General features: G+C 56.8%; 1 protein-coding gene across 1 annotated transcript; it reads right to left on the bottom strand.

The window, feature by feature from the left end:
- Window positions 1-1,514: 1,514 nt before the first annotated feature.
- Window positions 1,515-10,699, bottom strand: LOC115895752 (protein monoglycylase TTLL8-like; the record flags this gene model as incomplete). The annotated part of the gene is given in 9 exon segments (XM_030926369.1): window positions 1,515-1,701; window positions 4,940-5,074; window positions 5,542-5,656; window positions 6,881-7,009; window positions 9,076-9,149; window positions 9,913-9,951; window positions 9,954-10,050; window positions 10,609-10,661; window positions 10,664-10,699. Coding segments are annotated over 9 exon segments (865 nt in total), but the record flags the coding sequence as incomplete, so codon positions are not given.
- Window positions 10,700-10,998: the final 299 nt, after the last annotated feature.

Raw genomic sequence — 10,998 nt, 5'->3', positions numbered from 1 at the left:
CCTCACAGACCTCACGTGTATCAGCATGGACGGACCTCACAGACCTCACGTGTATCAGCATGGACGGACCTCACAGACCTCACGTGTATCAGCATGGACGGACCTCACAGATCTTACATGTGCCAGCGTGGATGGACTTCACAGATTTCATGTTGGGTAAAAGAAGTCATAAACGAGAGAGCACAGACTGTTCCCCAAATGTGAAATCTGAAAACAAAACTGGTTCATGGCTGCAGGAGCCAGAATAGGTGTGACCCTGTGGGGGTTCTCCCAAGAAAGGTTAACAGGAGCTGACAGGGGACTGGAAACGTCTTCTGTCTCAAGTGGGCTGTGGCTACGCAGGTGGACACGTAAGCAAAATTTCGTCCACATGTACAAATACGATTATACACTGCATGCCCTTAACTGTAGTTATGTAATCCCTCAATAAAAGGAAAAGAAAAATACTTGATTAATTCACAAGAAGAAGAAAGAAACAAAGGAACCAACAGCACCCTGGGATGAAGCATGAAGCTGCTGCAGACCCTCTGAATCAAGTCACTTTCCTGACTCTCCCATTGGCCGGCAGCTGCTCATGCTCCTGGGGGGCCAGGCCCACCTCCGCCCAGCTCCTCTCTCTGGTGGCCACTGCCAAGGGAGTGCAGAACCCCTGGCCCCAGGAAGAACTGGGCCCTCAGCAGGGGCAGGAAGGTCAGGGTCAGCCTTTGGACACCTGGAGTGGTGAATGGTGATGATGAGAGTCAGTGAGCCAGGAGCTCTGGGCCCAGGCACCCCTCTGCCAGTCATTCACCAGCTGCTGAGCTCTGGGCCCAGGCACACCCCTGCCAGTCATTCACCAGCTGCCGAGCTCTGGGCCCAGGCACCCCTCTGCCAGTCATTCACCAGCTGCCGAGCTCTGGGCCCAGGCACACCTCTGCCAGTCACTCGCCAGCTGCCGAGCTCTGGGCCCAGGCACACCTCTGCCAGTCACTCGCCAGCTGCCAGGAGCTCTGGGCCCAGGCACACCTCTGCCAGTCACTCACCAATGCCAAGAGTGAGGCAGGTGCCCCAGCTGCAAAACAGACAAACCCCACCTGCCTGTCTCGGGCTGTGGGGGACTCAAATGACATCATACCGTTCTGGATTTTGAAGATACACAAGACAATGCTACTCCCTAAAGGCCCCTTGAGGGGGTATCATCCTCTCGACAGTCATCAGGGGCCTGGTGGGACAGGCAACAGACCGCCTGGGCACCCCGACACCTGTAAGGCATCCTAAGATCCAGGCACACCCCAATACCCAACAAGCATCCCAGACATCCAGACAGAAGCCCCAAGATCCAGACAGATACCCCAATACCCAGCAAGTATCCCAGACATCCAGACAGGAGTCCCAATGCCAGGACAGGCATCCCAACACTCAATACTCCACAGGTAACCTAATGCCCAGACAGGTGACCCAATGCACTGCCCCGGAAGCTCCTGAAGTCCGCGCTCACGGCTCCGACACGTGACGGGGGTCTGTGCAAGTCTTACTGAACGAGGGAGTAGTACTGCTGTGTCAGGTCCTCCCACTCGGCCTCGGTGAGGTCCTCCGCGGCGTCCGCTGACGTGTCGATGTCCTCATGCTCCAGCTGCCCCAGGTAGGCCTGGCACACCTTGCACGCGATGTCCACAAGCTGCCCCGGGAGACCCCTGAGCTTTGCCTCAGCATTTTCGGCATCTGAAACCCAGACACAGGCACATGGAGTGGGAACCCCACCCAGGGACAGTCCTGCCCGCCTCGAGGGGTGAGGCCTAAAGCCATGGACAAAGTCCGCTCCACTCCCTCTGTGCCCCAATACCCAACAAGTATCCCAGACCCCCAGACAGGCACTCCAATACCCAACCAAGCTTCTCTGGGAGGCCACCCTGGATGTCACGCCTGCATCTGGGCAGGTGACTTCCTCCCTCCTGAATAGTCCCAACCTCCAATGGTTCTGTGAGTGCTATGCCCTCACAAGAAACATATGCACCCCGCCGCTAGACCCTCAGCTCCTCGGCGCACCCCGCCGCTAGACCCTCAGCTCCTCGGCGGACCCCGCCGCTAGACCCTCAGCTCCTCGGCGGACCCCGCCGCTAGACCCTCAGCTCCTCGGCGGACCCCGCCGCTAGACCCTCAGCTCCTCGGCGCACCCCGCCGCTAGACCCTCAGCTCCTTGGCGCACGCCGCCGCTAGACCCTCAGCTCCTTGGTGGACCCCGCCGCTAGACCCTCAGCTCCTCACAGTAGCAATTACTGATAAGTTCAACGTCATTAAAATGAAAAACTTCTGTTCTGTAAAGAACAATATCAAGATGTCAAGACAATGAGAAGATGAGCCATAGATTGGGAGGAAATACTTGCACACATCTAATAAAGGAATATTACCTAGAGTATACAGAGAACTCTTGAAACTCAACGACAAGAAAATATAATTTTATTTTATTTTATTTTTTTAAGACAGAATTTTGCTCTTGTCGCCCAGGCTGGATGGCAAGATCTTGGCTCACTGTAACCTCCGCCACCTGGGTTCAAGTGATTCTCCTGCCTCAGCCTCCTGAGTAGCTGGGATTACACGTGTGTACCACCATGCCCGGATAATCTTGTATTTTTAGTAGAGATGGGGTTTCACCATGTTGGCCAGGCTGGTCTCAAACTCCTGACCTCAAGTGATCCACCCACCTCAGCCTCCAAAGTGCTGGGATTACAGGTGTGAGCCACTGCACCCAGCCAGGAAACAATTTTAAATGAGCAATCTGAACAGTCACCTCACTGAAAACACGTACAGATGGAAAACAAGCATATGAACACATGCTCAATATCATATACTGCTATGGACTAGCAATTCCATATCTACAAGTTTTTTCTATAAAATACCCTCAGAAATTCACAAGGAAATGGAGGCTGGGCACGCCTGTAATCCCAGCACTTTGGGAAGCTGACACAGGAGGCTCACTTGAGCCTGAAAGTTTGAGACGAGCCTGGGCAACACAGTGAGACCCTGTCTCACAACAAAATCATGACAATAATGAGACACTAATACAGACCCGGGAGAATGCTGCAAACAGAACACTGACCACATCAAAGGCTGGTGAGGATGTGGAGAATAGGAACTCTCCCTCATTGCTGGTGGAAATGCAAAATGGTGCAGCTACTTTGGAAGACATTCTGGCAGTTTCTTACAAAATGAAACATACTCTTGCCATGCCACCCAGTAAGTGCATTCTTTGGTATTTGCCCAAATGAATTCAAAACTCATGGCCACACAAAGACCTGCACACAGATATCGAGAAAAACGTTATTCATGATAGTCAAAACCTGGAAGTGACTGAGATGTCCTTCAGCAGATGAATAGATAAGTAAACAGTGGTGGATCTAGACAGTGGAATGTATGTTACTCAGCCCTAAAAAGAAATGAGCTCTCAAGTCATGAAAAGACCCGGAGGAATCTGAAGTGCATATTCCTAAGTCGAAGAAGCCCATCGGAAAAGGCTCCATGCTACGTCGTTCTAACCGCATGGCATTCTAGAAAAGGCAAAACCACGGAGACAGGAAAAACACCAGTGGTAGCCAGGAGCTCCGGGTGGGGGGATGAAGAGACAGAGCACAGGGAGTTTTAGGGCCAGGGATCGTCTCTGTCTGATGTTGGAATGGTGGATACATGGCATCACACATTGTCCAAGCCTGTAGAATGTATAACACCATTTGGGTTACCATGATGTGTCAGTGCAGGTTCACCAATTGTGTTAAAATCATTAATTAGGCCGGGTGCGGTGGCCTGTAATCCCAGCACTGTGGGAGGCCGAGGTGGGTGGATCACCTGAGGTCAGGAGTTTGAGACCAGCCTGGCCATCGTGGCAAAACCCCGTCTCTACTAAAAATACAAAACATTAGCCGGGCGTGGTGTTGGGCACCCAACTACCCAGGAGGCTAAGACAGGAGAATTGCTTGAACCCAGGAGGCGGAGGTTGCGGTGAGCCCAGATCGCACCATTGTACTTCAATCTGGGTGACAGAGCGAGACTCCATCTCAAAAAAAACCATTAATTAGGAGGCCATCAGTGACCTGGTCTCCGACAAACGCAAACCACAACCTAACTCAGAATTGAAAACGAAACTTAAGCACAGCCAATCGCAGGCAGCCAGCTGGGAACAAGTTGTCACTCAGCACAAACAAGGCCACTGCTCCAGCGTTCACCAATCAGGATTTATTTCCTCCGTTTCCACGTTTACCTAGAAGGGTTTTCCCCTCGGTGGAGCACTGCAGCCGTCTGATTGGCACAAATCACTGTTTGCTCAAATACACTCTAAAAGTTTAATGCACCAACGTTCATCTGTCAACAGCTGAAATACACTGCTTTGGCGGGGGATGCTGGTGGTGGGGGAGGCACGGGGGCAGCGGAGTGTGGCAAATCTTGTACCCTCTGCTCGGCTGTGCTGTGACCTAAAACTGCCCTAGAAAGTACATTTTATTAAAACCAACCACCACAAAAAAGATTTGGGTTTTGTCCAAAAACACGACGGCTGGTTCACATCCCTGTACCACCCAGGGGTGCCTCTCCCTGGGGCTTCCTGTGTCCTCTCCCATGGGGCCCCTTAGGAGACTCAGGATGCCGCATCGTGGTGGCCGTGGGGCAGGGCAGGCTTCTGACCACAGGCTGGAACCACGTCCATGGCACGGGACTGTGGCGGTGAGTGTGGACTCAGATGTCCAGGGCTGCGTTAACAGCCAGGTGCTTTACAAACGGGGTGACTTTGATGTTTAGCCCCACGGTTAGAAGAGAAAACCCATTTGCCATGAGAATCAAGAGTCTGAGGCATCGCTGCATCCGGTCCCGGCTGCCACGACCCTCAGGACTGACCACACCCAGGAGGCGGGAGGGCCCCCATGGAGGCCGCGAGCTCTGGTGGCCTGGCCCTGCCCTGCCCAGCCCAGCGCACCTTGCCTGCTGCTCAGGTCGCTGCTCCCAGCCTCCTCCCTCTGGCCCCTGGGCTTGCTCCTGCCGCTCCTGCTGCAGCTCTGGTGGCTGACCACCCACTTGAGGATGCTGGATGCCATGGTGCGCCGGAAGTCTTCTGAAAGGACAGCACGGCCTCGCCCCATCTGCCCGAGCTGGGACTGGGGACTGGAGATGGGGCCAGGGCAATGGACGCTCCCCGACCCGCCCCACTTCCCGCCCTCACAGCCGGTGGGGCCCAGGCCTGCTCCCACACCCCCACTCTGCCCGCCCTTCTCCCTGCAGCGCCTCTGAGACTGCAGCCATCCAACTGTACCCCTTGGCCTCCAACCACGGAGCTGGCCTTGCCCCAGCTGCTCGCCGCACTTTCCACAGGCCTAGTGCAGAACCACACACTCCCTGCCTGCCCTCCCTCCCTCCCCGGGGTCCCTGGCCCCTGTACTGCCACAACCATGGCCATGGGAGGCCTCTCTCCGGTCCTCTGTCCTCAGACCCTGCCCCATCAGTCTGTCTCAGCACCAGGGGGATATTTCTAGAAGCCTCTCTGCTGACCACCCTGGGGTCCTCTGCCGTCTCCTCACTTACCCAGGAATTCCTGCTGTTCGCTCTCGGTGCAGAGGCTGTAGCAACGCGGGAAGAAGGAGTCTGGGTTGGCCGGGACGTACCAGGGCAGGCTCCGCATGTTCACACACAGCCCGATCTTCAGAGACAGCGGGACGTTAGGTACAAGGGGCAGCTCAGCTCAGCTCTGCCTCGCTCACAAGGTGAGGATGGGCCGTCCACCTCGGACTTGCCTGGCCATGGGGCACCACACAGCACCCCTAGGGCAGATCCCTCCCCCCCAGACACACGGTCCCCCAGGGCCCCAGGCCACCCCCTCCAGCCGGTCCCAGCAGTCGGTATGTGGATGTGCAGGGCAGGCTCAGACGCATCCTTGAGGCAGTGGGGGGCGTGGCAGGTCCCGGGGAATGGGGAGGCTGCAGCTGAGGCACCGAGGGCAGTGGGCACTGGGGCTCCCTCCAGGCCCCTAAACGGGCCACAGGGTGTCCCACAGCTCAGGCCCCAGGAGAGGGAGGACCGGCTGCCGAACCCGGAATGCGGCCACACGCCCAGCACTGCCCACCACACACAATGCAGCACTCGCCGTTAGAGGGGTATATCGTGAAGTCCCCGCACCCCAACGTCTGGTCTGTCACCCCGTTAAGGAAAAAAGTGGCCGGCCCCCAGAAAACACAGCACACGCTGACTGGCTCTGCACACAGGGTCTTTGAAGGGGCTGTGTTTCCAGAAGCAGCACTGGCGCTGGCCTGACCCTGGGGTATTACGTGCAGCAGGGAGCCTTGTCCCGCACCTCCGCCCCACGCTGTGCTGAGGCAGCGCACCTGGACTGTTGAGAGGGACCTCTGTGCCAGGGAAGCCCCTCTTCCCGGACCCCTCCGTCAGCAGGGTCCCCACACCCTGCGTCCTGGGCGGCCCCAGCCCTGGGCCTTGGTGGGAAGGGTATGGAAAGCTGCCTCTGTGCAGGGCTGGAGGCCGGGGGAGGCGGGGGAGTGCCCTGCGGGGAGCGGCACCTCTTCCCTGGGGACCCACAGCTCTTTCAGCACCTAAAGCCCTGAGGCAGCCCCCACTCAGCCCCATCTTTGGCTTGGCCTCTGTGCTCTGAGGAAGGGGTTTTCTGTGGGCCCGGATTCACCCAGAGATACAGAGCAAAGGGCACAGGGGTGCAGGGAGTGGGGTGGGCACTGAGTGATTCTGGCCACGGCCTTAGACCAGGAGTCCTGGGAGGCACCCAGGCGGTGGCTGGTGGGCTGCCGATGGCCACCTGTGGTCACTGACCAGCCACCGAGGGTCCCTAATGGCTGCAGAAAGCCCCTTCCCACCACAACCCTTGCCAACTCCCGCTATGCCCAAGCAGCCGGCTCACCTTGGTGGTGAAGGAGGCTGTCTTTGCATAATGGTTCAGCATCTGGTCGCAGGTCAGGCTGTGATAGTCAATGGCGTCCCTCTTGATGGTCCAGAGGAGGTACGGCATCTCGTTTTTTACCAACCTAGACTGGCAAGAAGAAGTATTTATTGATGTTCAGCATCCAAGGTTCACACCAGCCAGGACAGGGTGGAGCGAGGCGACCATCAGTGGATACATGGTGTGCAGCGTGGGGATCCCAGCTGGGCTCTGCTGCAGCAGTAGTGCTCCTTGTGCTCCTCCTGTGCACAGGATGTGGGGGCGCAACCAGGACCACGCAGGGTTTCCACAGAGGGGCCTCGGGTTCTGGGGAGCCACCCCTGATGTGGGGCTGCAGGTGGGGCCTGAGCCCTCCGCATGGGGTCTGCGTGGGTGTGGGGACGCACCACTTGCCGAGATGGACACAACACTTCATAACTCAGAGCTCACAGTCCCCAGGACGGAAGCCCCCCAGGCCTGCACCATGGGCCCTGCACACCCCTCCCTGAGCCCCAGGCTCTGGCCTCCTGCTCCTGCCCTGCTGATAGAGGGGCTGGGCGTGGAGCTGGGGGCGTGTGGTTGTGCTTTTCTGTTTACAAAATGGCATCTGTTAAGTCAAAATTCCAACCAGGCTGGGTTGCAGTGGCTCACACCTGTCATCCCAACTCTTTGAGAGGCCAAGGCTGGCAGATCACCTGAGGCCAGGAGTTCAAGACACAGCCTGGCCAACATGGTGAAACCACGTCTGTACTAAAAATACAAAATTAGCCAGGCATGGTGGTGGGCGCCTGTAATCCCAGCTATTCGGGAGGCTGAGGCAGGAGAATCACTTGAACCTGGGAGGCAGAGTTTGCAATGAGCTGAGATCGCACCTTTGCACTCCAACATGGGCAACAGAGTGAGACTCCATCTCAAAACACGCCCCTCCAAAAAAATATATATAGTGTGTGTGTGTGTAAATAATAGCACACTAACTGCTAACCACTCACCACTGTGTACAGAGTGAGAAACAGCATCATCAACAGAGGCGAAGTCCCCCCAGCCACCCCCACCAGGTAACTGCCCCTGCAGCTGTCTCTCCTCCAGGCGCAATGAGCAGAGTGTTTTCTGTCTCTCCGGAATGCATGTGTTACAATCCTCACCCCCAGGGCGATGGCATAGGAGGCGGGCTTTAGGATTAGGTCATGAGCCTGAGCCCCTTATGATGGGCTTGCACCCTTACAAAGAGGCCCCAGAAAAACCCTTGCCCTGTGTGAGGACGCAGAGAGAAGCCAGTTGCCCGTGAAGCAGGACACTCTCAGAGAGCCCAGCCACGCTGCCCTGACCCGGACTCCAGCCTCCAGAACAGTGAGGAATGTTCTGTTGTGTCCACACCACTGCCCACGGACCTGTGGGAGCCGCTGGAGCACCCAACGCTCTATGGGAAAGGCACTGACTCCAGGAACCTGGAAGGACGAGCTCATTGGCCATGTGGGAGGTGCCTCATCAAGTCTGGGCCCATTTTCTATTTGTCTTTTCATTGCTGATTTGTGAGTTCTTCATATATTCTGGACATTTGATCTTTTAAATTTTAAGTACTGCAATGTCGCCTCCCACTCACTGGTTTCTCTTTCGTCCTCTTTATGGTGGAGGGTTGGGAGCCCTCAGGGCTAGGCTGGGCTGGGGAGGTGGGGAGGGGCATACTGCCGTGGTGCTGGAGACCCCAGCTCACTTGCTGGCCAGGCCCCATCCTGCAACACACTGGCCAGCTGCCAAGCCCTGCTGGGCCTCAGTGCCCTCAGCTTCACGTGCACGTGGCAAGCCAGCCTGGTGTGGGTGGAGGGGAGCTGGGAGGACAGGGTCCACTCACTGCACAGTGGCTCATCCAGCACCAAAGGGCTCGCCCCACCCCTGGGGCAGCCAGGCCCTGCTGCCCTCAGGGGCCCGCTGTGACTGGGGCTTTGCCCCCGCTGGGCTGCCATCCCCCAGACATGGGCGAGTGGGCATGGAGCAGGGTGGTGGTGTGAGAAGCCTTGGAGAGGCGCGCTGACCACGATGCATGCAGGGGACGCCACGATGCACGCGGGGACGCCCACAATGCGCGCGGGGATGCCCACGATGCACGCAGGGGACGCCACGATGCGCGCGGGGACGCCACGATGCGCGCGGGGACGCCCACGATGCGCGCGGGGACGTACCATCACGTTGTGGATGTCGTCTGTTTTCTCCAAGGCCATTTCTTGATTTTCTTTGACTTTGCCACATGTAACATCTGCCAAGAAACACGGGGAGGCCTGAACATGGAGCCTCAGCCAACTTCCCGCCTGTGTCCGTTACCACCACCGCAGGCAGGACAGCAACTTTTACTTCCAGAAACCTTGCTCCAGGTGGGGCCTTTCCCTGGTGGAGCAGGTGCCTTTGTGGGTCCTGAGTCAGGCTCGGGGCGCTCGGCAGCCCCCACACATCCAGTGAGCGTCCACTGCATAGAACCTCCCCACAGCTGTGACAGGGCTTGGGGGCCTCGGATTCCTGGAGGCCCAGGTGTCCCTGGTGTGGAACGTGGAGACAGCCCGGGATGGGGGTGGGAGTGATAGAGGCTGAGGGGCCACGGCAGGGGTGGAGAGGAGGGGGACATTTGATCGGGTCTCAATGGGGCCAAGAGGACACAGACACAGCTGTGCAGATGTCAGCCAGGAGCAGCCAGCGCCGGGGGCCTGAGGAGTGGATTCGGGGACCTGGGGCTGGAGGAGGGACGGCCGGGCCAGGCAGAGAGAGGATGACAGAAATCGCCCGGCAGGAGGAGGCCTGGGCGGGGGCCACAGGGACTCTGAGAAGGGAGCAGCTGGGGACTTGAAAGAGTTTGCCTGGCACACCGCCTGGGGGGGGGAGGCCAGGAGGCGATGGAGACCTGGGGTCGGAGACACCCCATCAGGCACACCAGACCGAGGGGCGGCACCACAGTCAGGCCAGTGCCGACTCCCCCTGCCTGTGACAGACACACACGCCCTGAGCTGAGACGCGCCTCCGATAGCTACCAGTAACCCCAGCGCCTTCGTCCTCGACATCCGGAATGACTTGGGCAAAAAGTGGAACTTCTTCTCCACCCAGCCCTTCCTTCGCAGAGCGGCCTGGACCACCGGGTAGTGTCCGTAAATAGAGAAAATCTTCTTCTCCTAAAATGGCAAGAGATATTTTATTTTATTTCAATCATTTTGGGGGAAGAGGCAGACTTGATTGCATGGATAAGCTCTTTAGTGCTGGTTTCTGAGATTTGGGGGCATCCATCACCCAATAATGTAATTTTTTTTTTTTGAGATGGAATCTCGCTTGTCACCCAGGCTGGAGTGCAGCCTGGCCACAGTGAAACCTCCATCTCTACTAAAAATACAATCTCTACTAAATAATCTCTACTAAAAATTAGCTGGGCATGGTGGCATGCACCTGTAGTTCCAGCTAATCGAGGCTGAGGCACAAGAATTGCTTGAACCCAGGAAGCAGAGGTTGTGGAAGCTGAGATTGTGCCACTGCACTCCAGCCTGGGCAACAGAGCAAGACTTCATCTCAAAAATAAGTAAGTAAACAAAAGGTAACGTCAGCCAAGTCCCCACAGGGAGGAGGCTGCAGCTCGGGACACAGTGAGTCAGAGACCAGACTGACAGATTCCAAGTTTCAAAACAAATGTCCTTTTAAAAAAGTGTCCCCCTCCCCACTGAGTCCCAAGGAGCATTTACCTTGATAGCTTTTTCTGTTAACTGCCTTGCTATCTTATATCTGTCTAATCTGAGGAAGAAGCCAAGTCTTGGGAAATTCCTTGTTTTAATTCTGCAAAAGAGAAAGAGGACATCAAATCAAAGGATAAGGCATCCAAGGCCGGGCGCGGTGGCTCACGCCTATAATCCCAGCACTGTTAATCCCAGGTGGGAGGCCGAGGCAGGCGATCACCTGAGGCCAGGAGTTCGAGACCAGCCTGGCCAACATGGTGAAACCCTCTCTCTACTAAAAATACAAAAGTTAGCCGGGTGCAGTGGCTCACGCCTGTGATCCCAGCACTGTGGGAGGCCGAGGCGGGTGGATCACCTGAGGCCAGGAGTTCGAGATCAGCTGACCAACATGGTGAAACA

Source organism: Rhinopithecus roxellana, unplaced genomic scaffold, assembly GCF_007565055.1.
Source record: "Rhinopithecus roxellana isolate Shanxi Qingling unplaced genomic scaffold, ASM756505v1 contig2173, whole genome shotgun sequence".
Classification (NCBI taxonomy): domain Eukaryota; kingdom Metazoa; phylum Chordata; class Mammalia; order Primates; family Cercopithecidae; genus Rhinopithecus; species Rhinopithecus roxellana.
The sequence above is the reverse complement of the archived record's forward strand: the minus strand, read 5'-3'. Positions and strand labels throughout refer to the sequence as shown.